General features: G+C 30.3%; 3 protein-coding genes across 3 annotated transcripts; all 3 read right to left on the reverse strand.

Moving 5' to 3' along the window:
* Window positions 1–97: 97 nt before the first annotated feature.
* LOC105107742 (LRR receptor-like serine/threonine-protein kinase RPK2) lies at window positions 98–4,099 on the reverse strand. The gene has a single exon (XM_011001775.1). It carries the CDS (start codon window positions 4,072–4,074, stop codon window positions 391–393), a length of 3,684 nt encoding a protein of 1,227 aa, XP_011000077.1. The 5' UTR covers window positions 4,075–4,099; the 3' UTR covers window positions 98–390.
* Window positions 4,100–5,053: 954 nt separating this feature from the next.
* Window positions 5,054–9,174, reverse strand: LOC105107761 (uncharacterized). Its single transcript, XM_011001801.1, has 3 exons — window positions 8,456–9,174; window positions 7,769–7,897; window positions 5,054–5,264 (listed from the first exon to the last, which is right to left on the reverse strand). The coding sequence occupies exons 1-3, from the start codon at window positions 9,172–9,174 to the stop codon at window positions 5,054–5,056; spliced, it is 1,059 nt and encodes a 352-aa protein (XP_011000103.1).
* An 8,207-nt stretch (window positions 9,175–17,381) lies between these two features.
* On the reverse strand, window positions 17,382–18,381 carry LOC105107743 (uncharacterized). Its single transcript, XM_011001776.1, has 2 exons — window positions 17,852–18,381; window positions 17,382–17,654 (listed from the first exon to the last, which is right to left on the reverse strand). Exons 1-2 carry the CDS (start codon window positions 18,164–18,166, stop codon window positions 17,604–17,606), a joined length of 366 nt encoding a protein of 121 aa, XP_011000078.1. The 5' UTR covers window positions 18,167–18,381; the 3' UTR covers window positions 17,382–17,603.
* Window positions 18,382–27,737: the final 9,356 nt, after the last annotated feature.

A 27,737-nucleotide genomic window follows, 5' to 3' on the forward strand; every position in this document is an offset into this window, starting at 1 on the left:
AAATCCCTATTTCATCGAACTTCCCATGATAAGTAGAAGTTCAAACGATTCGTTTCGAGGGCAATACCTTGGCATTGTTTACGTGAGCACAAACATATTCCCAGCAAATATCTCGATTCTATGGTTTTATTGAACAAATGGAAACTGAGAACATGTATACAACGTGGCGAACGAACATCTGCATTCTTTTGCAGATTCATCAGTGCGCCTCCAAGTGGGGAAACAACTTCGAAAAATGGGGGCAAAACTATATTACACTTTACAAGTGGGAATAACTACAGTTTAGCTCTACCTACGGGCAGCCCATAATGAGGACCAAGAAAGCATAAATACAATGGGCCTTTACCCACTACAAATCCCTATGTTAATCAAACAAACATTATCGAGCAACTAGCATGAAGGCGGTTGCAGTTGTTTCAACCGACGTACAACCTGCTTCATTGTTGGCCTGGTAGAGAGGGAGTCAACCGTACACACAACTGCCATGTGTAAGACTTCTACCAAATCATCATGTGGACCTGCATCCCATAGCCCTGCTGTAAAGAACTCCTTGGCTCTGCCCTGCCGTAGGAGCATACATGCCCAAGCAACAATGTTGAAACCATTCCCGTATGATGAAAATGAAGGATCCAAAGCTTTCTTGTCTGAGAGTAATTCAAGAAGCACAACCCCATAACTATAAACATCGGCCTTATCTGAAACACGGCAAGTCATTGCATACTCCGGGGCAACATACCCGAAAGTCCCAGCCACACCTGTTGTAGCATGGGTTTCAGAGGTTCCCAATAGCCTGGCCAAACCAAAGTCGGATAGATAGGCGTTGAAATCATCATCTAACAGAATATTACTGGGCTTGACATCTCGATGAAGTACACGTGGTACACACTGATCATGAAGGTAGGCAAGTGCACGAGCTATGTCCAGAGCAATTTTGTGAAGTATCCTCCAATCCACTGCCCTTGTGGACCTTTCCTGGATAAACTTTTCCAAGTTACCACCTGGCAAATAATTATATATGAGGAACATTTCCGTTTCACTGGCATGATAACCAATCAAAGTGACAAGATTTGGATGGTGGAGTCTTCCAAGGGTTTTGATCTCTGCATGGAACTGTTGAATTCCCTGGAATCGTCCAACTGCAAGCTTTTTAATTGCCACCAGAACTCCGGGAGAGATCTCTGCCTTGTAAGTGGACCCAAAACCCCCATTGCCGATGCAATTACTTGCATTGAAGCTCCCAGTGGCCCGCACCACATTCTCAAATGTCAGGGGAACCCCAATATCTGTGAAGATTGTTACTTCCTTTCTTGCAGATCCCATTATTTTGGACTTTGGACTCCACTTTCTAGTGTAGATGAATAGGAAAATAAGAGCTAGTAGAACAGAAAAAATGGCTGATGCAGAGGCTATTGATGCTATCTCAATTGATGTGAAGCCACCACTCCGGTTCTTCTGATTTTGATCTGATGGAGAAATATAGCTTTGTACCTCGGAAGCCCTTCCTGGAGAATCTGGAGATGGCGATGCTAGGGAGAAAGCATGGCAAGGGTGTAGATACGGGTTTCCAAGAACACTGTTACATTTCATCAAATTGTTACTTGATGGCAGAGACCCAGACAAGTTATTGAAGGAGACATTAAAGATTGAGAGCAAAGTCACATTTGCCAAACCAGACGGAATCTGCCCGGAGAGTTTATTGTTATTGAGCAGAAGAGCAGTCAGATTTCTCAACCTCACAAGATCATTTGGTATCTCCCCAGAAAGCAAGTTTGATGAGAGATCCAGAACCTCTAAAGTTTGCAGCTTCCCTATGCTAGAAGGAATAGAACCAACTATTCTATTACCAGTCAAAGACAGATACTTCAAACCACTTATTTGGGTCAAACTTGATGGTATCTGGCCTCGCAAAAGGTTCCAACTCATGTCAAGATAAACAAGAGAAACTAATTCGCCAACACTTGGTGGAATGGTCCCAGCAATCTGATTCTTAGATGCATCCAGAAGCTTGAGTGATCTGCACATTGGACCCATATTTGCCGGAATCTGACCAGACATTCTATTATTGCTAACATTGACACTCATCATGTTCAATCCATCACAATTCTCAAACAAGATCCCTGGAAATGGGCCACTGAGCTTGTTGTCTCCAGCCAAAAATGTGTAAGCAGTTTGCTTTCCTAATCTTACTGGGGAAATAGGAAGGGACTGGAGATTACCAGTAAAGTTGTTGTCCCCGAAGTTATGAAAAACTGAGATTTCACCATTTCTTCCAAGTGACATAGTAGGACTTCCTGCCTTAGCTTTATATGCAAAAAATGATATATAGGCAGATGACGGGTCATAAATATTTAGGGGATACTCAATTGTGGAAGGAACAGGAGGGCAACTGCTGCTATAGAAACTGGGGATGGAACCTGACAATGCATTTCCACTAACATCAAAAACAGTCATACAAGGAACTCGAAGCTCCTCAAGAAGTTCACCATAGAGCCCATTGGAGCTCAAATCCAGATACTGCAGCTTATTGCAGCGACTGAACCCATGAGGGATTTCTCCTTTGAAGAAGTTGTGAGACAAATTGATCATTTCCAAGCTATCACAGGAATCCCAGTTGCTCAGCAACATGCCATCAAGGGTTGCGCTTGGTGCCCACAGCATCCTCAGTTTTGGAAGAGTCATGACATCTGCAGGAATACCCCCTTGAAAAAAATTGAAATCTTCATTCACAGAGCTCAAATGATCCAACAAACCGTTCCCTCTCGTACCATTAACATCCTGATACGGATCAAACATGTTCGAAAGCACAAGAACAGACAAAGCAGAGCAATTTCCAAGCTCAGGGGGTACCGGCCCACTAAGACTATTCCTTGACACATCCAACACTTCTAGCTTCCCAAGCATACCCAGTTCACGTGGAATAATTTCTTCAAACATATTTGAATACAACAACAATGTCCTCAAATTCCCACAATTACCTAAATTACTAGGAATCCCTCCAACCAAGAAATTCCCAGATAAATCTAAATGCTCAAGTTTCTCACAATTATATCCGAAATCCTCAGGCAGTGAGCCCCCAAGCTGATTCAACGACAAATACACACCCTTAAACCGACCAGCAAACCCTGGAACTGTCCCGTTAATAAGATTACCAGCTATATTCAAGATCTCCAAACCATCACAGCGAGAAAGTGAATCCGGTATCTCTCCTTCTATCCTGTTAAACCCTAAATTCAAAACCCTCAGGTTCCTTAACCCGGAAAATGAAACCGGCAACGACCCAGATACCAAATTACCCTCCAGATCAAGAACCTCTAACTTCTCCATGCCCCATATTTCACTCGGTATCAACCCGAGAAACCCATTAAAGGGCAATGATAAAACCCTAAGTTCACTTAACCTAGCAATCAAAGGCACCAACTTTCCCATTAAAATTCCCTTACTACCTTTACAATCTCTCCTAATCCCAAACCCGTACAGAGAAAGCTCAATAGAATCACCAGAACACAAAATAGCACCTCCACCTCCACTTTTCTTACCTCTGTAATTTCCATTTCCAGTGATATTAAGCGAAACGACACGCGAATTAGCATCACAGGACACGCCGTTCCAGTGACAGTGGTTGGTGCTGATCAGATTCCAGCCGGAGATAAGCCCTGAAGGATCAGAGACTGAGTTCTTGAACTGTAACAGCACAGATTTGTCAGAATCAAAAGAAGCGACGCCGTTTAGTGACAGAGAGAAGGCACAGAAGAGAGAGAAAAGCTTCAGTTTTGTGAAAGATTGCCACTTGATAACTGAAGAAAGAAAATAAGAGGAACCCATTTTAGAACCCTCAAAAGGGTCTCTAAAACACTGAAAGCCCCTCTCTTTCAGTTTTTGAAGTGAATGAATAGAGAGGCTTTTCTTTTTCTCTCTGTTTTCGAAAACCCTAACCCTAATTTCAGGGTCTTTCACTGATAGAGAACAAGTAAGAGGAAAGGCAAGAGTATAGATTAAACAATATTTGTGTTCTTTATTAAAACGCGTTTTTCGTTTCTTTTTCTTTAATTTCTTCATTTCCTTCTTCTCTCTCATTTCTTTCCTTTTCTTCTTTGGGCCAAACATCGTTCTAGCCCCCCTATTATCATGTAATTCTAGCAAACTAGTTCTTCAATTAAATCTTTTTTTCATGCCGTCTTAATCAAGTTCCCCCATCATCCATTTTCAATTAATTTTTGCCTGCCATGCTACAAAATGATTCTCGAGCCGGTCCTTTCATGATAATGTGATTAAGTTTTTTTAAGTTTTTATAATTATGAATTAGCACATCAGTTTATTTATATTTTAATTAATTTTTTAAAATTAAAACTAAATAAATTTTTAATTATTTTAAAATTTATAATACTCGAATTGATAATATCTATAAAGCAAATTTAGAATTTGACTAATTAAATTATATCTTTTAAGATTTTTTATTTTGTATAAATTTTGATGATTACCAACTTTAATAAAAATATTTAATTAAAATTCTTATGAGTTTGTTGTAACCTTTTGTAATAAAATTGAGATTTGTTTTTAATATTAGCTTAGTATTTTCAATAATCAAAAGATAACCTAGGATTTGTCATAGTTAACATTAAAGAACGACGACACATCATAATTTTTTTAAAAAAATTCTAAGATTTAATTGGAAAAAAAAAGTTCTAGCAACCATATAAAAAATGTAATGATAATGAGGGGACCAATTCGAGGCTCATCTTTGTAGCATGCCTCAAGAATTTATTTGATTTTGTTTACGAATGGAGGTTTGTAGCAGAGGGAAGGGAGGTGGGGTCCAAGGGGGAGTAGCTGGGTTCCACAGGTGGTCAATGAATGCCAGCAGCCCCGTCAATTTAAGGACTCACGGTGGTTGGCTTGGCCTCCCCCTGTATCGTTCACTAAAAAGAAATATTAAAATTATAAAAAAGAAAAAAAAAGATTCCTTAAGGTTGAAAACGTGGCTGTGGATAAAGGATTCCACGTGGGGTGTCCTTCCAGAAGGTGAGGATGGGGGCTACCTGCCCCCCTCTTTTGCTCAGCTCCAGTTCACGTGGTCCAGAATAACCACGATTAGTCGTTTAAAGCGAAAGATGGTGAGTCCAACGCGCCGTCGTTTGCTTTGCTTCATAAACACTGCAGAGAATGTGCTGTCGTTATCCCGTGATCCGTTATCCTCTGTTTGCCTTGGCTGGCCTGGCCTACCCCTATAAAGGCTTGAAGCAAAGGGAACAAGTATCTTTATTGGGCTACCAACAAACATACCTTTATTAGAAAAGCAGATTATTACACCGCCTGCTTTATTCTATTTTAATTATAATAATAATCCCATCCCCTGTGGGTTCGTATTCTTATCTTTTATCAAATAATGACGACCAAGTGATGAAGGAGTGACTTCACCTTGCCTAAATTACTCTCCTTGTGCATAATTAGGGCATGGATTATAATAAGCATTCACAAGAATAATATCTGTGAATAGAATGATTGCTTTGGTCCATCTTTGATCCTCCATGTGAATGCAATTCTATTCGGTAAATTTAGGGTATAAATTTTAAAATATAATTTATATTATTTTTTAATATAATATTTCAATTAAAAGCTTTTTAACTTGGAAAACTTGTACAAACTTATTCTACATTGTACTGTCAATTAATTTTAATTAAAAAATATTATATTTAAATTCATAATTATTTATTCAGCACAGTTTTGATTGCATGTCTAAGAATTTTTTAATTTAAAAACTTAAATTATTATATAAATACTCAAAATATAATTTATATTATTTTTTAAAAATACTTTCCATGTTTATTTCATTTTTATATTCTAAAGTGGAAAAATAAATTATCATGATTTTTTTAAAATTTATTCTTTATCAATTCTCTCGAATATTTCACCCTATTTATCAATAAAGTCCTTTCATTTTCCTAAGTTAGCAAAACTAGAAAAAATGCCTCTATGTTTCGAAAACTTCAATTCTCCGTCAAAGTGTTTATAGGTTTTTATTTTTTTTAATTAACTCTTGAAGCATGCGTGTGTTTTAGTTTGAAAGCAAATTTCGCTTGACAAAAAACATAAAAATAAATATAACAAATGTAAGATTGGATAAAAAAGAAGAAGCATATTGCACAATAGAAAAAATATCATTAAAAAAAATACATCACATTTAGTATTTTAGTATGATTTGTTCGATTTATTCATATAGACACTCATTTTGTTAACTTGTGAGATAGCGTTTCCATGTCAACATTGTTTATTAGATTTTTTACATAAAAATAGATTAAATTTTTTTTAAGACAAATAAATAGATAGGTAGATAATATAATCATTCATTCTATAACATAATTATCAAAAAACATTAAGTAGGTGATTTTTATTTTATCAATCATTCATTCCGTAATAAAAAGTTTATAAGTAGTATTTTTTTTTTATAAATATATTTAGAGTCTGTTTGTTTTTATATTTTAAATGTGTTTTTTAAAAATTTATTTTTTTTATTTATTTTAAATTAATATATTTTTAATGTTTTTAAATTAGTTTGATATACTGATATCAAAACTAATTTTTAATATATATATATATATATATATTTTAATATAAAAAAATATTTAAAAACAATTATACCCAAACTTTTAAACAATCTCTTAATATGAATTGCACTTTCAATAATCAATACAGAGAAAGTCAAGCATCCATTGATCAAGGACTACGAAGCAGACATACAAACTAAAGAAATGCTGTCAAGATATCAGTCACAACTAATCTGTTGTAAGAATCAAACCTAAGTTTTTTCCTTGGAAATTTCTAAATCAATATATCTTCGTAGATATGCTGACTTTTTCTCATATTTAAAAGCCAAACTTCTCCCATTGACTTGAATGAAGACTATACTATATATTCTACAACTGAGTTTAGATGGTGATTTATACCTTAACTATGACCATGTTTGTTTTCCGGAAAACAATTTTCGGGAAATCACTTTTTAAACTTTTCTGTGTTTATTTGTCATTAGAAAAGTTGGTTAACGAAAAACATTTTCCGGTCAACAAAAAACACTTTCCGGTCAACGGAAAACACTTTCCGGTTAACGAAAATATTTTTTAGTCAAAAAAAATTTTGCTTAATTTTCAGGAAAGTGTTTTCCTTTTTAGCTGTGTTTGTTTTCCGGAAAGTGGTTTCTGGGAAAACATTTTCCAAACTTTCTTGTGTTTGTTTTGCAGAAAGTAATTTCTGGGAAATCACTTTCCAAACTTTCTTGTGTTTGTTTTGCAGAAAGTAATTTCTGGGAAATCACTTTCCAAACTTTCTTGTGTTTGTTTGCTGTTAGGAAAGTTGATAAACGAAAAATACTTTCCAGTTAAAGGAAAATTTGGCTTGATTTTCAGGAAAGTGTTTTCCTAAAAAATTTGGGAGGAAAACACTTTCCGGAAGTTGTGAAAAGTTTAGAAATGTCATTATTTGCTGATTATATCAAATTTGATCCTCAAACTTCTTGGAATTCACTTTAAAAAAAAAACAACTTTCCTGCAAATAAACTGCAAACAAACGGGCCTCTGAGCTCTAAGGTTTTGCAAATTCGAGAAGACTCACCAAAGCTAGAAACAATGACTGCAGAGAAGAAGGTTCGTGTTTAGATCCGATGGACAAGGCAGGAATTCTTGACAAAGAGCGAGATGTACAGAGGTTGGATTTAAAATATTTATGCAGAACTCTCTCTCAACAGCCATGTAAGCAGCAAGAGAAGCAAGGAAACCACCTGTGCCCCTCAGCCTTTTGGGTTGTTCCAGGGGTTTCTGCTGGCTGTGTCTCCTGTTCCAAGTGCTTCTCCGAGGAATGCTTCTTCATCACCTCATTAAAAGAACTTCTTCCTGAGGTAGCGTCCAATCTGAAATGGAGTTTAAAATTAGCTTCAGGTACCTATCAAATAAAGAACAGGCAAACATTGGCTGACCTAGCACGTAGCAGAACTAAGAAATCTAAATGGACTAACAATGCATGATAGGAAAAGGGTAAGTTGTATTTATAGAAATCCAGAGTTCCAAATTTATTTGAAAAAAATGTAACCTTTCTTATTAGTCCTACAGTTAGTGGATCACTGTCAGAGGAGACAGACAGCAGGCAGGGAAAGAAACGCATAATTTATGTCAAAAATCAACATAAGATGGTATGTTATGGAGAAATTTAGCTGAACAACAATCTCACTAATTCTAAATGCAAGCCTACAAGAATTGTAGACTTATTCCCACGCACTCGTATGAAAAGGCAAAGAGAATGATAATCAAAGTTTCATAACAACAGAAGCAAGCAATCAGATCAAAATTCAAATTGGAACAGTAAGGACATAGTGGTGATATGCATGCATTTGACTACCCATTCCTGCACGGATAGATGCTTCAAACGAAAACCATTTTATTCCGCGTGGATAGATTGCCAGGTAACTTACAACGGGAACTGAAATGATCTGTTACTGCTGGAGAAGGAAACTCGAATCTCCTCAACAAGATGCATCTCTTCCTGACAAATAATTTTCTCTGTTGCATCCAGAACCTCCTTTGTCGGTCTGATCTCAGCTGTTGATTCAGGTTCCTCTTCAGAATCAGTTGATTCTTCTTCCTTCACTTTTATGTCTATTGATATATCTTCACTCTTTCTATCGTTGTTCTCTACTTCAATGACAGGGCTCAAACTGGTTGAAGCATTGCCTGTCTCATCAAACCTGGGGAGTTCTCCTGATTTATACAACATGAAAGCATGATCTCTTGAGAAGCTACCATTCCCCATGTAGATACTGAACAATGAATCATTAGAAGCAACGCTCCATTCTGCAGGATTACTAGGCTTAGCAAAAATGGATGATGGGATCCTATTTGGATCGTACCCTCCAGGCTGTCCCATCACATGCAGTTGAGGTGATGTTGGGGGCAATACTTGTGTGTTGATAACAGGAATGTGGCTGGGAACTTCTGCTCGAAATACTGGTCCTTGTGATGATTCAACAACTGCTGGAAATATCGGTCCTTGTGCTGACCCTACATCTGCTTGTTTTGATTGGATAAAGGGACTGACAGGAATATCATTTTCAAGCTCACTAGATCTTGATGAAGAATCGGATGCCGAAGAACGTGAACTTTCGAGAGCAAGAATAGGTTTTTCGTCAGTCATAACCTCATAAGTTTTCAAACGCTCGCTACTTCCTTCAAAATCTAGTAATTTCCTCCCCCACCTTCACCAGCTATATGGTATTACTTGTCTGATCACACTACTTGAAATTAAGCTCCCTATGCTGCCTAGGAATAGGAATTCAAGCTGCAAATCAAGAAGGAAACCATCCATATCAAATTACAGCATATTCAACTCTCGTAGCAGAACTTTCAGAGGTTACAATTTCCAGTTTCAGAATCAGAATGAATGTATAAACAAAAGCTGTATCAAAACTAGTCCCTTTGTATTAATCAATCAACGTAACAGAAGAAAAGGGCCATAATCCGATTACAGGAGAATTCAGTAGAATCCTGAGAACTTAAACACAAATCAATACATGGGCAATAACTATTCAATCAATAAATGGGCATAATTATCCAATCAATGGCCTATAAAATTAGAAATTTGTCGCATTAACAATATAAAACTTCTTGAATACAAATACCTGTCAGGCACAATAAATTGGAAAAAAATGATATTTCTTCCCCTGAAGCTTCCTTGAAATTTTTTTATTTCAATGCAAAAAATCTGTTCCATGTCAATGCTGAGCTCTTACAATTAGTAGATATTGAACAACTAGGTTCTGGAAAAAACATTAAAGAAGAAGAAGAAGAACAGAAAAAAATACAAACATAAGCATCAAACTCAAAGAGAAAAAAGAAGAAAAAACGAACTTACCTGAATCTATCGATCACAATGTGATATGATAACCCAAAATCTTGAAATGTCTCACAGAATAATTGATTTGAGGTAGAAAAGGATCAAGAAAGAGTTGAGACAGGGAAACGAGGGAAAGTGCAGGGTTTACGTGTGGGTAAGGACAGAAAGGAAGGATGAGAGAAAATTTCGGCAATTAACTGATTCTTTTGTCTTCATTTTAAAGACTACACATATACGCTGGAAGACAGAAGTTGGTTATGACAACATGTGCTTTGAGGTTTTAACTAACTGTTTTTTGACCTCAACAGATCTATTCAGTTGTACGGACCGTACATCCTTTCGAGATATTTCTAAAAATTAGAATATTTAAAAAAAAAATTAACAAAAAAACAGATAAATCACATATTTTCATATTATTGCATTTTTAAAATGTAATAAAGTAAAATTCCACTCATCTGGCTTATCAATTGATTAATTAGATCCGGTTACAAGAATTAATCAATTGTTTCACATAAAAATCATAAGTTCAAAAGCTTTTTCTTTCAAGTATATTTATAAGTCTAAATATAAATATTTTTTCAACTCGTAGATTCAATAACAAACTCATAAAAATATTAAAAAATTATAGTTCATATAATAATTATTTTTTATTTTTTAATATCAATGTTATAGTTAAATATATAACAATGCGTGATTCCAATAAATTAATTGTGGGTTTGTTAAACTAAATGAAGATTTATCTTAAACAAATTATATAGATAGCCTAATAAATATATTTTATGAATTAATGCGATAGGTTTAAATAAAAAAAAATAGTTGCACCAAATCAAAATAATAATTCAAAAGGTCATAAAATTTAATCTGATTATTAAATTATACTTAATATTTACAGAAATTTTCAGAGATTATTTTCTTTATAGTAGCCATCATATCATCATGGGATTGTCAAATCTTTAGATATCTAAAATTTTACTGGATCCCTTGAATTCGATGCTTTTAATATTTTCCTTTTATTTTCAAAACTATTGAACTAGTTTTACTAATTATTATGAAATATTCAATCAAATGAGTCAGATAATTGGAATTTCATCTTATCATATTTTAAGAGCATGATGTTTATTAAATATTATTATTTTGAAGCACGGCAAGATTATAATGTGGTATTTCTCCAAAATTGTTAGATCCTACCAATTATTTTGATTTTATGTGATAATTTCCTAATTTGTCCTCCAGTTTTTTGTTTCTGGATTTTGCAAGTCTGTCCCTACAATATTGTTGGGTATAATTAATGTACTATACTTTTTTTTCATCCCTAGCCATGTCTTTGGGACACTTTATTTGGAAATCGAGAATAAATATCTTCTCGCAATAATTTTAATATGTACATTTATGAATTTAATAACTTTTTCTAAATTATATACTAAAGATTTGAATCTAAGAAATTAAAGAATTAAAACATCTCACGTCAACCCCATAAGATTTACAATACACTTCTAAGATTTCATAATTTTGTTTTTAAGAATGTATTTCAATTTAGATTAAAGTTTATCAATATTGATCTGGAGCTTAATAAAAAAGAATTTCATTTTGGACCCAGAAGCCCATTGATTTGCCTAAGTCCTTGTAGGCTTCGGTCCTTTTTTTTTTTTTTTTTGAGAAATCAGATGTAGCCCATGATTCATGATCATTATGTCTAGAAGTAAGTTCAGGCAAAATTTCTTATAGTGTTCAAATTGATTATTTCAAACAAGGGTGTGTGTGTGTGTGTCGTTCATGTGCAAACTAGGTTCGGTCACCTTACTATTCAAGGTTCAAATTCTAAAGAGGTGTAGGGAAAATATGCCTAAATTAGTGAAGAAAAGAAAAGTATATGCATTATGGAGCATGAAGCTATGTTATATGATAATTGATCTATTCATGCATTCAATTTCCTTGACGAGGGAAGACTGTTTGCCATGTAGTAAGTGTTGGAAATTTGTTTAATTAGCATGATTTAAATAAATAATGGGTGAATGAAAAATTAATTTTAAAAAACTCTTGATATTTTTAATTAAAACACCCTTAGTTATTTTTTTAGATTTAATTATTGATTTATGATGGCTAATCAAAAGCCAATAATGATGAGAATTAATTATTCAATATTTTACCTTTTAAAATTCAATATAAAAAAGGGGCGAAAAAAGAATATCCAACTTTATTTTTTTGAAATTTAATTTTACATACTCTTCCTCACCTCATATTTTAATGTTTTCTTTTTATTTTAAACTTTGATTTCCCACCCAAATCTAAAGCTTAGGTTCATCTCTTGTTTAGAGATACTTGAGTTTAATATTATTTAGTTCAAATATATTGTTTAAAAGTACATCTAAACTAAAGTGTTGTTGTTGAAATTTTAAAAAATATATTACAAACATTCTAGCTGTAATGGAGGAACAATAAAGTCTTAAGAATAAAGAATTTATCATTAACGACAATAAAATTTTTATTATTTTAAAGTATTTCAACAAGTAAGTACACCTTTTTATTTTAATTTAAATATAAATATTTTTTAGTACTAGAATGCATGGTAGAACTTTGAATTAATATCAATTTTAAGTTCAATTATATGTTAAGTATGCATGTTAGAATTTTTTTTATTACATTTATGTTGAAAACATGTTTTTCATGAGTTATACTTTTGCACTCTTATAATTTTAAGCATGTATAAATTATAGGTTTTTGTTGGACATCTTTTGTTTAGCATCTTTTTGGGATGATAAACTAAATATCTTTACTCACTAGTATAATATATTTACAAACTTTGATTTAAAATCTTTGGGCTTTATTTTTATATTAGACTTTATTTACTTTATCTTGTGAGGAAAAAATATTAATAATAAAAATAATAATATAGATTAATTGTAAAAGAAGTTTTTAGCATTTTAAAAATTTAAGTTATAATTTAACTTTCTTTAATCTTCTATATTCTCACATTTAGATTTAATTTTGTTTCTATATGTGTTAATCTATAACCTCTTGGTTTGTTATGACTTTTTTCTTCTCCTTTGTTTAATTTTAGAAGGTTGTTATATATCTTTGTTTTAAGATTATAGTTTATTTTCTAAAACTGTTTTTCATGCATTTTGAATGTTTTTAGACATGCGCTATATTATTGATTTATATTTTCTAATAACTGAATTATTAATAAGATTGGTATCATAGTTATTGGTTGGTTTTGTTATGTATATGTCACTATTTATATATACAGAAAGTTAGTGCGATGAATAGATATGATGTAGAAAGTTCTATTTAGGAAGATTGAATTTTAAGCAAGATTTTATGTTAACCCTACAATCTTTCCTCAAAACTTACATAGTGAAAATATTATTCACATGATACTATTTTTATATATAATATAGTTCATAAGTGAAATCAAAATAATGGAATAAATCACAATGAATAAAATAGGACTCAACAAAATAACCCAAAAAAACAATGAGTGTTGATTTTAACCTTGTATAGTTTAATTATATTTATTTATTAAGTTGCATTATTAGAAATTTTTATTTTTTTTCTTATTATGGAGCCAAAACATTTATTTATAAATATTATTAGTTGTTTTTTATATAGATCATATTATGTCCTCCACTCCTTTTACTCAAGTTTAGTAGTGTAAACCAATGTTGCTTCGACAAGTATTACTTTGGTAGTGAAAATTTCACTATCACCTTTTATAGTATATGGTGAGAAACCTGAAAACTTTAATGGATTGAACTTTAAGACATGAGAATAAAAGATGTTATTATATTTGACCACTTTGAACTTGAAAAACTTCTTAAACTAGGAAGCTCCAAAACCATTAGAAAATTAATCTGACCTTAATAACATGGTGGTTTTGGATGCATGGAATCATATTAATTTCGTGTGTAAGAACTATATCTTAAATGGGTTGGATAATAAACTTTATGATATGTATAGTTCAATTAAGAATGCAAAAGAATTATAAGAAGCTTTAGATAAAAAGTACAAAGTTGAAGATATTGATATAAAAAAATTCATAATCAGTAAATTTATAGATTTTAAGATGATTGATTAAAGAACCATAATAAGTTAAGTTCAAGAGTTTCAACTCATCTTGTATGATATACATGTTAAAGGGAAGTCTTTTAGTGAGTCATTGCAAGTAGATGCAATCATTGAAAAATTTTCACCATCTTGAAAAGACTTTAAAAATTATCTTAAGAATAAGTGCAATAAAGTGGAAATTAAAGACTTTATTTTAAGGTTAAGGATATATGAGAAAAATCAGCTGTTTGAAAAAAAAGTCACTCTTTTAGTGCTCTAAAGACAAATATTTTAGAACAAATGGTAAAGTCCCACAACAAAAATCAAAGAAAGAAGCTTGTTGTGAAAAGGAAAGGAATTGCTTAAAAAATCAATGATAAGTGCTTTATCTACAACAACATTGGACATCTAGCTATAGATTACAGAAATAAGGTTCAAGTAGGAAACCTTAAGAAAATAATTAGTGAAGCCAAAGTTGCCAAGATTGATCACCTTACTAATAAAATTTTAGAAATAAACCTTTTATATATTGCTTCTGAAGTCATCATAATCAATAATCTTAAACAATGATATGTTGATATTGATGTTATAAGACATGTTTATGTCAAGAAAATACTGTTTTGTACTAACAAAGAAGTGAATATGGAAAACATATACATGGAAAACTTATTATCCTCAAAGATCATACTAAAAATAACTTTTGGAAAGCTTCTCATCCTTAATGTCTAGCTCATTATCGAGCAAAAATTATTTTAAGATGACTTTTTAAAGTGATAAATTAAACTCAATAAGAGTAGCATGTTTGTAAAAAAATAGTATCTATGTGATGATCTCTTTAAAATGAATATAATAACCATTATAACCAATGATGAGAATAATAATATGATTGTCTCTTCTTCTTATTTGTTTGAGTCTTGTGATGTGTGGCATGAGAAGTTATGTTATATCAATCATAATTCTATGCAAATGTTAATAAACCATAAATTATAAATGTAAAATTTGTGTAAAACCAAAATTCACAAAATCTTCTTTCAAAATAAATAGTGAACCTCTTGACTCAATTCACTCATATATTGGTGATTTCAAGTTTGTGAAAACTAAAGGTGAAAAAAAGGATTATATTACTTTTATATGCTTAGTATGCATGTTAAAATTCTTTTTATTATATTTATTTTAAGAACATGTTTTCCATAGGTTATGCTTTTGCATGATTATAGTTTTAAACATGTATAAACTCTATATTTTTTTTAGATATTTTTTATTTAACATATCTTTATGATGATTTTCACAAGGTGCGAGCATATGTGATGTCGTTTGGCGACAACAGAGGCTCCTTGTCGTGCTTTATGTGTGAGGTGATGTGTTGAAAAGAGATTTCATCATAAAATTATGATTAAGGTTCAGGAGTCGTCACCTGATATTATGGTCACTAGGAACCTATAGTCTGCGAGAGTTTAGGTAAAGGATTGGGTGTGCAAGGAGAAGACACATTACCCCTAGTGCACCCTACCTAATATAAGTTGCATTGTTATTTAATTGTTTTTCTAGGTTGAGTTTTTATTCATGGGTCTTTTCTAAGTTTTAAAACAGATCTCTCTTCATGAGAACGTTTTTACCTTACTGGGTTAAATCCTAACAATTCTAAAGTCTAAAATTTAGCACCGCATTTATGTACACCTTGTATTTTTAATATCTAAGAGTATATTTTATCATGTAATTTTACACTCTACAGATATTAAAGTCTGTATTTAGACCCTAAAAAAAGGTTGGAAAAAAAGTTTTAAATATTTTGACCAAACCCTAATAAATAATCATAAACTAGTTATGATATCCTTTTTTTTTTTTTCAAAATATAAGAAAGATGCAATCTTTTAATGAAATATGCTTGGAAAATTTTTAGGATTTGACATATATATGAAAATAAATTTTCTTTTTTAAAAGGAAAATTGATTTCAAATTTTTTTGAGATTTTTTTGAAAATGTTTTGAATTTTTTTAATAATTTCAGAGAAAACCGGGTATTTTAATACTGAATTTATATTTTACAGTGTAAATATACAGCATGATATTATACAAAATTAGCAAAACAATATTTGAGAAAATTACAATTTTTTTGAAATGATTTTTTTTGAAAAATTTTGGAATTTTTTTTGTTTTTTTAAATAAATATAGTCCACTACATGAAAAGTGGAAATGAATTATAATTCACGCCCACTATTCATACATGAACAATAGGACGTGAATATGAACAAAGACGGTAAAAAAGAAGAAGAAGAAGGGGAGAGGGGGCGGACAACTTGGCGTGGCAGTATTCTCGCCGAATAAGGCAACTGTGAAAAAGGTGGAGAGAGATAGAAAGACAAAAAAATAGAGAGAAAGTGGCAGAAACCAAGAAGAGATTGATTTTTTAGCTTATTTTGAACCTGATTTTCTCCTTATTGTCGGCCTTTATTTTATTTCTTGATTTTTGAGAAATAACCTATAATTGGGTTATGACAATGTTGAGCTAAGTATATTTGATCACTATTCTAATATATTTACAAAACTTGATTTACACTAAGTTCATGTAGCCATAACAACCAAACATACAGTTTTTAGTAAAAATACCGAAACAAGTCGCAACGCAAAAAAAAATTGCTCCGTCAAAATTACTAGCTATTTCCAAGTCAAAATTACTTGATTAACTCATTTACTCATTTTAATCTCACTAAAAACAATTAATGTTCAGTTTGAGTTGCTTGAAAAGCCTGTAATTCATCACTATGCTTGTAAGAACTAACAATATTGATAATAAAAATCAAATTCTAAAAAAAAAAAAGTAAGTGTGAATATCATATTGTAATTGATGAGATAAATGCATAAGATAATCTTTAATGAATAAACTTGAAATCCATTCTCACTCTCCACACATATTATTATTTGCATTGTCACACCATTGATCTCTAATATTTTTGAATTGATTGTATCTTTGACATGCACTATATCAAAAAAAAAAAAAAACATTCTTTCTACATGCATTACTTTTATCTACAAACCTAATAAAAGGTTTTTTGCTATTTTCTAGATTTATCTTGAGTTTCATTAACAACTAAATAAAATTTAGCATAACCAATTTTACAAAGAATTGAACGAATATTTTTAATAAAAATATGTTAAATTATTTTTGAAATTTGATATGATATGTAATTTTATATTTTGTAAAGTATCATCTAAAATAAAAAAAGTACTTCGTTTATTAAAATTTCCACCATTTTAATAAAATTACTATGTTTTTGTATTATGTTCATCATGTCTTCTCAAATCACAAACTTGAATGTGATCCAACTAACAATATCTTTAAAGGCTTTGATTTTGATTAATTATTATTATTATTATTATATATGTTACCCTCTGCTTCCACCACGGCATACAATGTATGTTGGCTTCTATTGTTGTAAAAGTTCTATACAGGTAGGCAAACCTATATTGCAGGAATTCTTTTCTGCATTCCAAAAGGAGGCAAATCATATTGAATCTCATCTCATCTGCTTATTGATCTTACCTTCAAAAGAAGAACTGATCCAACCCAGGAACTTCAGAATTAAATAATGTAATTACAAACAGATAGAAATGATTGCAATGATATGGAAGACGATTTATCTAGACTTCATAAAGGCACCATCTGATTTAGCATCTATTTTCCAACGTCTATAACTCAATTTTGAAAGGCACCACATCCTGAGTATCTGCATCTTGAGCCTGGCACGTTGACAAAAATCAAAATTCAGTTCATGCACCGTACCCACAGAGTAAAACGGAAGAAGACAGATCTTAATGCCACAGAAATAAAATAATTTTCCACACGAAGAACTGGCATCTAATATCACATTTTAAATAATCCCATGATTAATTAATCAAGAAATAAAAAAAAAAACAGTAACGGGATTTAATCTTACCTTAGGCTGATTCCAACTTGGTGGCAAGAGCGCACCGCCCTTCTTGTTTCTTGCAAGAATGCCCTTTGTAATGGGTGAGATCATAAGATCAGTTGGGCTTCTGTACCTTTCAGGGTACTTAAATGCCTTGGGAACTTTGAGAGGATCTGGGGTGCCACTTTTGCGCAAATCCTTGCTTGAATTCTCAGATTTTTTATCCATCTCTTGATCTTCCATTGATGATGTTATGCATTCCAAATTGTTGGGTTTTGATTGAATTAGGCTCTTAATTGGCGTTTCTTGCATATTGTCCACAGAACAGAGTATGTTCTCCATGGGTCAGCTCTGTAGCACTGAAAAAAACCACTCTTGTTTGATGAACAAAAAAAGGGGATATTAATTAAGGTGCCCAAAAAGAAGAAAAGGCTGAAGAAACCGAATTTATGACAGACAGTTTGTTGAGAAGGAACAGGCCCAGTTGAGAGAGAGAGAGAGGTGCTCAGGGATGTTGAGGAATCTGAAGAAGGATTTAAATATGGAAAGAAAGTAACAAAGCATGTATGGGTTTCCAACGGTACAATTTAGGGCTCTGACAGGAGAGAAGCACCGTTGAGATTTGAAAGGTAGAGTTGGCAACGTTCAAATTTTCTATTCTATTCTACCCAAAAAAGACAAATTGGAATTGAGCCAGCCCAATTTTAATTTTTAGCCACCTCAACGGTACAAATAGTTGGTCTACTAATAAAAAAATTAAATATTTTTAAAACAAAAAAAATAAGTTTTAAATAAAAATTCATCTGCAATATTGGCAAGTTTTATTATCTCGGAAAATAAGAAAAAAAAATTATTTTTACCAGAAACATATTTTATAGAAAACTTAAGTACTTAGTTTGGAAACAAATTTGAAGTTCCTACCCCTGTTTTGTTTGGCCTCTGTACTTCTCTGTACGGGATTTCATGCAACCAAACTAGGAGATTTTTATTCGTCGTTTTTTTTTTAATAGTTTGGGCTCATATTTTAATTCTGCCAAATTGCTAGCAAACAACAATTTTAGAATGATTGGAACACGGAATGCGGAACGTTATTTTGATATGTTGATTTAAAAAATAATTTTAAAAAAATAAAAAAATATTATTTTAATATATTTTAGTATAAATTTTTTTAAAAAAATAACTATATTTCTAAACAGATATTTTAATATTTAACAATGCTTTTTTTATATGAAATAAAAAGTTTATTCCAACAAAAAAAAATGAAGCATAAATAAATCAACAAAGTTAAAATCTTCAAAAACTTACCCAATATTGATGGATAGTAACTTAATTTTAGATTTTTTAAGGTTTCATCAACTTTGTATGGTATTAGGCTTTAATTTAGTGATTAGACATTATATTATCCTATTTTATTTCATTTGTATTAATCATGTTTAGTGAAATAAAGCTTCCTTCTAAATAATGCCAAGCCGCTTCCTTCTAAATAATGCCAAGCCTTTTGACAACAAATTCATAAACTTGTAGCAATGCGATGTATGGTCAATTCTTAACCTTTTTTATGAGATGGGTTTAACGATTATTAGAATCCTTCTATTATGTTAACTTGTGTTACTTTACAGATTAGATTAGTTTATTTTCAAAAAAGAAAGCACCATTAACATGTTTTCTAATATATATATATATATATATAACATGTAAAGGTTAACTTGAAGTAACTCTATTAATTCAATGAGTTAAAAAAAATACTTGGACATCTGAAAAAAAAAAAGTATATAAATTCAAACATCAACAAAATAATAGGATGTTTATTTGAGACTACAACATACAAAGCAAATAATAATAATAATAATAAGGAAGACCGATTAAAAATAAACTAAATACTTAAGGATAAAATTTAAAAATAATTAAAATTCAAAAAATAAAAGGATAAAATTAAAAATTAAAAATTAAAGTACAAAAAGAAAAGGTAAAAACAAAAAAAACCCAAGTGTGTGGGCCTGGGTTTTTTTAGTTGCGGCCAAAAGGCCCAAGTGCCAAGGTCCTACAGCTTAAGTCTCCTCGCTTAGGTCTTTTTAAAAAATTGAAAATAAAAAGGAAAACAGTGCATCATCCTCCCCTGATTTTTTTTAAAGAAAAAAATAATTGGCTACATGTCACCTATTTTGCTTAGATTTTGGCTATTAGAGATCGCTAAGAAGTCAGATCATGAATGTTTTATATCTAAAAATTCATTTTTAACCATATTTGGATCCAAAAACACCTAAAAAACCTTAAAGACCGAAATAAACTCATTTATTCCTTCACTAAAAAAATAGCCTAAAAATAAAAATTCAAATTGAAACCCAAAAACTTTCCAAAATCATATCTTATTTCTCGAGTAATTTGAAGGTAAAATAACACCTTATTGGAACACCTCTCATCAAATAAAACTCGTTAACACCATAAACGATTTTCTGATGGATGAAATCGGTGTCAACCAACAACTTTCTCTCTCCTCTCTTAAATCAGGAACTAAAAAGATAAGCAAAATAAAATTTTGTACTAAATTTCAATTTTATAAAACTAAAGGGATCAAAAAGTTTTAAATAAAAACAGAAGGATGACTAATTTAAACTTTTCTCACTATGTATAAGTTTGCCACCTGATTTCTCAATCTTTTTTACTTTGATCCTTGATTTGGTTTTCTAATTGTGACATTTCTTAATAAATTAGAAGCAGTTGACCACCAATTTGTCCTCGTAAGGACTTAATAAAGCCAAAAAAAAGTTTGAAGGTTAAAATATATAAAAAAAAACTTCATTGCTCTAATTCACAGGGGAATGTAAGAGAGTGAACAATAAATTTAGCCATAGCTTAGTGTTTTTTTAATTTTTAATAAAACATAGGAACTGAATAACTTAATTAATTGAAGAAACTTGGCCTAAAGATTAAGTCTAGAAAAAATCAAGACCTAAGCCTAACAAAGCAATTGAAATATTAAATAGGCTCATAAAACAAATCTTTATCACAAAATCCAACATTTTTAACCCTAAAGATGATTTTACTATGTTTATGTCCATATTTTTCATGTTTTTTTAGATGTTAAGAATTGACCAATATCCTTATTATTAATTGTATTTGTATTAAAATGATAGTGTGTTTTTAAACTGGCTGAGGTGAGCTAAAACTTTGGATTTACAGCTAGTGTTATTAGTCATCTAAAAAGATATGTCTATATTTGGTGGGATCGAAAATTATTTGTATGATGTGAGTATCTAAAACTTCTTCTTCTTTTTTTGGGATACAACCATCTAAAATGGTGCAAAATTCAAAAAACAAATAGTTGGGACATGTATAGTAAATTATTGAATTAAAAAAAAGTGAAAATTAATCCACCAAACTCAAATATAATGGTTTAATGGTTAATAGTGTTGACTATAATGTCAATATTGTAACAACCTAAAAACTTTTGATGAGTTCAGAGAAAACGTCTATAAAGATTTGGGTTATATAGAACATTCTTCATTGCAAATACAGAGTTGTGGGCTAGAATTCCTATAAAACAAACTTCCTTGAAAGGTTAGGTATCCTTTGATGTTTATGAACAAAAGTTTGGACAAATAGTATAGTGTGTATTGCATATTTTTATGAGTTAAGAGTGAAGAAGATGAAGTTCAAAACCCTTTACCTCTAAGTCTCATGGTTGTTTATATAGTTATGAATGGGCAACTTGCATAGAGTAAGAGAAAAAAAGGTTACCCCATATTCCCTTTATGCTTGTAAATCATCACATCACTAAGAGATAATAACCCTGATCTTTGTTAAGAGATAATGTTGAAGTTACAGGCATTATCCACTTAATAAAGACAACTATTTACATTGTTGAGGAATATCAAGCATTGAATATATATGTATTTAATGTATGTATAATTTATTTTTGTAGTTGTTAGAGGTATGTGTCAAAGAACCATCTCAATTAAACTAGAGGTGAGGTTTCAAAATATGATTTATATTATTATCTAACACTCATTTATAAGTGAAAGCCCTTTGAACCTGAAACTTACACAAGTTCATATTACCTTGTGCTTAATTTGTTATCAAATAATTAGGGACTATGAGATTCAAACTTGTGACCGCTTAGTCATCGAGACTCTGATACCATGTTAAAGAACCAATTCAACCTAAAAGTTTAAATTGTAAGGTGAGATCTCAAGATGTGCTTTATATTATTATCTAACATACTTTCTCAAGTTAAAACTCTTTGAACTTAAAACTTACATAGACCCACATTATGTTGTGCTTATTTTTTAAAAAATAAATAGAGATGGTGAGATTCGAACTCATAACCGCTTAGTCATCAAGGCTCTGATACCATGTCAGAGAATCATCTCTACCCAATAGCTCCAGCTGTTAGGTGAGATCTCAAGATATCATTTATATTATTCTTTAATAGTATATTGGGTTTACTTAGGATATTCAACCAAGCCATATCATGCTTGGACTCCCTTGAATTCTCAGAAAAAAAGTAATTTTGTCATCTTTTTCAATCACCCTTGAAAAAAACACTCTTCAAACGTATTCTATTTATAAAGTCATATGGTGGTAATGTAAAGCCAAATGGGACTCATTATAATATATTTATACTCACGTATTTTAGAGTATAATTCAATTTAAACAACTTTCTTTTATAAAATTTACTATCTAATTTTATATTTATTTATCATTGTTTATTTTTTAATATATGATTGATGCATGAGATTTTTCTTTAACGCATAACCTTATGTTAATAAGTATAAGTTTTAATATGATGATTAATTCAAGTTAAGAATTTGTTAGGAGATTCTAAAATATCTTTTTTTAAGTTAAAATCTTGTAACCATATGAAGTCGAGAAAGGCTTTAAATAAAATTCAAAAATTTCATAGTTGATTTATGATTTTTTTTATTTGATTTATAATTTTTTTATTATTTTTTTAGAAAAATTATCCTATTATATAAGTACCTACAATAGTTATAATATACAGTTTTGACTAGAGAAAAATATTGATTAATAAAAGTTTTAATTCAATGTTTGGTTGAGAGATTTTGACATGGCATATATAATGAAGAATGAGAAAGATTTAGATTGGCCAATGAGAAAAAATATTATCTCTAATGTGGTATATGGCTTGAAGTTTTTGCATAAGTATAATGCTGATAGATATGATATTTATAATGAAAATGTTAATCATATAAAGTTTTGAAAGTTTTTTATTGGATATCCATAAGATAGGAACAATAATAATTTAAATTATAATACAAATTTTCTCCAATCTGAAAAAATTGATGCATAAGATTCTTTTCTAACACATAATTTTAAATTAATAGATATAAATTTTAATTTAATTATTAAATTAAATTAAAAATTTATCATGAAATTTTAAAAGTCATATTTCATATAAGATTAAAACATAGTAGCCATTGAAATTGAAAAAAGCTTTCAAATAAGCTTTCAAGTCTCTCTCTCTCTTTAGTTTTGTTTTGAATGTCTTTTCTAATATATAAGTAGCTTAAAAGAGTTGCAATATAGATTTTTAATCAAAAAAAAATATTAAACTATAAAATTCTGAAGAGAAGTTTTTGCATAAATCTTATTCTGCAAAATTAATTTTATATTACTTGTTGTGTTTCTTATACCCTACGTGAGAATAACATGTCAACAAATAATAATATCTAACACTTAATTAAACACAGCTGTTTTTATTTTCAAGGGGAATGATTAGAGATCCCAAACATATCATTTGAATGGATTGCGATTCAGAACCCATTGGACTATAAACAAAGGCTCCCTTAGATTTGATAAGATGGCTGGTCAAAACTGAATCACAGAAACCATCCAGAGACGCTGGAGATACTTCCAAAGCAAGGAGACCCCATTGCTTATCCTTCGATTAGAAGCCAAGGACTCATTATTCTTGACTTTCCACCAAAACTTGCCCTAACTATTATTTAACGCGGTGGGTTCATGCACATAATCCCGAGAGAGAATAACTCTGCTGCACACGTGTGTAAGTTTAATGAGACTACATCATCAGAAGATCCCTCGATGGCTGTCTTCTTGTCTTAATTTAAGATTTTAATAATGTGTTTTCAAGTGAAAAACATGTCATTGCTATCAATCAACTCGTCCTTGTCTCAACTTGAAGACTAAAATCTCAGTGTTGATCGCTCTCCTTCCTTTCATGGCCACGATTGTAGCGATGGTCTTTTCTATGGCATTATAATTTGATAGCAAGACCCTGGGATGAGGCATTATTAGGCTTTGGCTAACTTTTTCTAGATCTGTTCTTGTTACTTGCTGTCTTCTTTCGGATAATAATTATCCAACAATCCAAATATCTAATTAATGTCATCTTGGACGAAGGTCGCGTTGATCGCTCTCCTTGCTTTCATGGCTAGTGTTTATCTGAAAGAGTGGTGTTGTTACTTTCTTCTCTACCAATTATTAATTCCACTGTATTTATGCTTCCAAGCTAGCTGTTAACCTTCTTTTATACTCCCAAGAAATATTATTAGTGTACAATCTTTCTATATAACGAAAATGGAGTCCAGTAATAGGATGCTAGCTTATCTGAGCTCCATGTAAAATTTGTATCGAGTGACATTTGTTTATGGTATTAAATATACGATTAATAAATTATATGAATGCAACTTAGCAGAAAAATATTGAACATGGATTCATTGCAACATGAATTTTAAAATTAATAGATTGAACGAGAGATTGCTAGAAATGTTTTTGAAAAAATAAGATAAGAGTGATAAGAGTAATATAAAAAATAAAATGAATTGAGTTCTATATTTTTTAAATATGTGACTTCAATTTATTTATAATTAAATTCAATTATAGTAGAGAATTGGTTCTAAATACTTTATAAATATTAAATTTTGTTCATAATACTAATTATATAAGATATAATGAAATTTAACACGAAACCTTAAAAGAAACGGTCCCAACAATGAAAAGTATTTTCATACGAGTAATTATAATAAAAAAAATAAAAACTTATTTTCACTCTACACCTCCACAGGTATTTACTATTCAATATATGGAATAGAATAATTACTATTAAAGTCAAAATAAAAAATTATTTTCACTCTATACCATTTTTTATTATCTAAAAAAATTAATAACCTTGATGTTGGGGTTGATGTTTAGAGTATTTTAATCTTTTTATAAAGCTTATTAGTTATTATAAGATTGATGAAGGGTAAAATTATTTTTTAAATTTTTTTAATCTCATTAAAATAATTATATTATCCTTAAAAAAAATCCGTTAAAAATAATATCTAAAGGTTTTTTTTTTATTTTTTTTATCTTTTTAAGCACAAGAAAACAACTAACTTGTTCTTAAAAACAAAAATGTCAAAACTTGTGTTTGGAGATTTTTTTCATCTTTTCAACTTAGTCTTGTTATTATTACGAGATTAAGTGAGGGTAGTTTGATATTTTAATAAACATAAAATATTATTTAGATGAAAAAATTGTCAACAAATGTAAGAGATGCCCACAATCTTCTAGTGATGGATAATCTTCTAGTGATGAATACAAAGTCTCCTAGCTACCAGAACTTCAATCCTACCATGTCATTGAAATTGTCGTGTTCTTTTCTTTCTAATGAAATAGCAAGTGTTAGTGGTGGTTGAACGGTTTATTATCAGTGAATTTTTTTTTTTTTGTAAATCATGCTAGTTATTTAAAATTTAAAAATTATCTTTTTATTTATTATCATTTTATTTTTCATCCTTACTTTTTTTATTTTTATCTTTTAAAATCACGTTGCCCATCCACAACCTTCTCTCATATATATATATATATATATATATATATATACACACACACATACGCGCGTGCATGCACACAAGGGAGGAAGACATATATTAAAGGAAATTATTATCTTTCTTTTCAATAACCATCAAAATTATTCTCCTTCTCCTTCTTCTTTTAAAAAATTTAAGTAGCATCAAAACTAATTCGAATTTACTAGATGTTAACAAAATATATATGGTTGGTGCGCAATATATTCGGCAAAATCAGTCATACCAAGAATATTGGATAATAGAACCATCAGAGATCTAAAAGCGAGGGAAGTATCGTAGGGTTGGGTAGCAATTTCAAGTAATGGTGCTCTTTTTCTTGCTTCACGGGTCGATTTCTTTGGATGATTACTATGTGCATGTATCTTATAATAATGATGTAAAGTATTTTTTTAATTAAAAATATTTTAAAAATATTATTTTTAATATTAATATATTAATATCATAAAAAAACATTAATTTAATATTTTTTAAATAGATTGAGATAACTCCACATGCTCAGCCAATCAGACTAATTTGAGCCTTGTCATTTTCGTTTATGTTTTCAAGTCCTGTGCCAGACAACCCTTCGCTATTTCAAGCTCTCCAATGGTGGGGACGTCTGGTCAATGGAGACTCCAATTTAATATCTTTCTAATGATGATTAATCGTTCCTAGCTTCTTTAATTTGTCCCCATCAACGGTTCTACATCATGTCAATTGACTTTTTCGTTTCATTATTTAAAAAACAGTATATAGGACTAGCTTTTGATGACAGATTATATATATATATATATATATATATATATATATATATATACCCATCCTCATCCATAGTCGTGATGGAATAGTCGTGGTATGAGCCTTTTTTGTTTTTTTATTTTTTCTTTCTCCTCCGTCAAGATTCGCAATTGGCTTTTAAAATATCAAGGTGGCCCCTTGGTTTATATTTAGGTATCAGTATTCATTCTTTTAATTGTTTTATTTTTGTTATTGGTTTTTACATAAAACTTTTATTTTTTTAATTATAATTTTTAATTTAGATTTTTTATTTTTTTTATTTTTTAAATTTGATCCTGATTCTTTTTTTTCTTACCTCATTAGTAAATTTTTAATTTTATCATTTAATAAAAAAATTTAATTTTTAATTTTTTAGATTTGGTACTTTATTTTTGTGATTTCTTATTTTAATTACTTTGTGAAATTTTATGATTTCTTATTTTAATTACTTTGTGAAATTGTTTTTTTTATTTTTAATTTAGTTCTTCGATTCAAAATTATCCACCCTCTTTTTTAAAAAAAAAAATTTGATTCTTATTGTTTTAATTGTTATTTTTTTCATTATTTTTTGTGATTGATTTTTTTATTTCATCATTTAACATTTGATTTTTTAAAATTTAGGCTTCATGGTTTTTTTGGGTTTGGTGTTTTCAATCAAATGGCCTAGATCATGGGTTTTATAAGATAACACAGCTTCCCATCTTTTTTCTAGACTTATTATTTTTTTATCTCATTACTCTATATTGTTGTCTTTTTCAAAAAAGGCTTCATAGATTTTTTTATTTTTTATTTTAAAGTATTATCCTGATCTCATAACCTGACTCGTGAGTTTAGATAGTTAACCCAGATAAGTTTATGTATTTTTCTGTTTTTTAATTATTTTTTTAGATTCTTTTTTGTTATTGATATTTTTAATCTTATCTATCAATATTTAATTTGTTGAGAATCGACCTTTCTAGGTTTTTTTTATATATATATTTGGTATTTCTAATAAAATAGCCTTGGACACAAGTTGTATAAGCTAACATGAGTTATTTCGACCTCATGACCTGATTCATAGGTTTGGCAAGTTGACCCGAGCAGGCTCAAGTCTTTTTTGGCTTATACTTGTTATCTTTTTAATCCTTTTCATCTTATGATTCAATATTCAATATTTTTTCAAAAAAAAAAAGGATTTTATAATTTTTTTATTTTATTTTTTTATCGAGTTATTTCAATATCGTAATTTGACCAGTAAGTTTGGCTAGTTGGCTAAGCGGACTCAAGTTTTTTTTTATAATTGCTATATTTTTTTTTTATCTTTTTGTATACTTTTTTTTTAA

The sequence above is a fragment of the Populus euphratica genome, unplaced genomic scaffold (genome assembly GCF_000495115.2).
Source record: "Populus euphratica unplaced genomic scaffold, PopEup_1.0 scaffold169.1, whole genome shotgun sequence".
Classification (NCBI taxonomy): Eukaryota; Viridiplantae; Streptophyta; class Magnoliopsida; order Malpighiales; family Salicaceae; genus Populus; species Populus euphratica.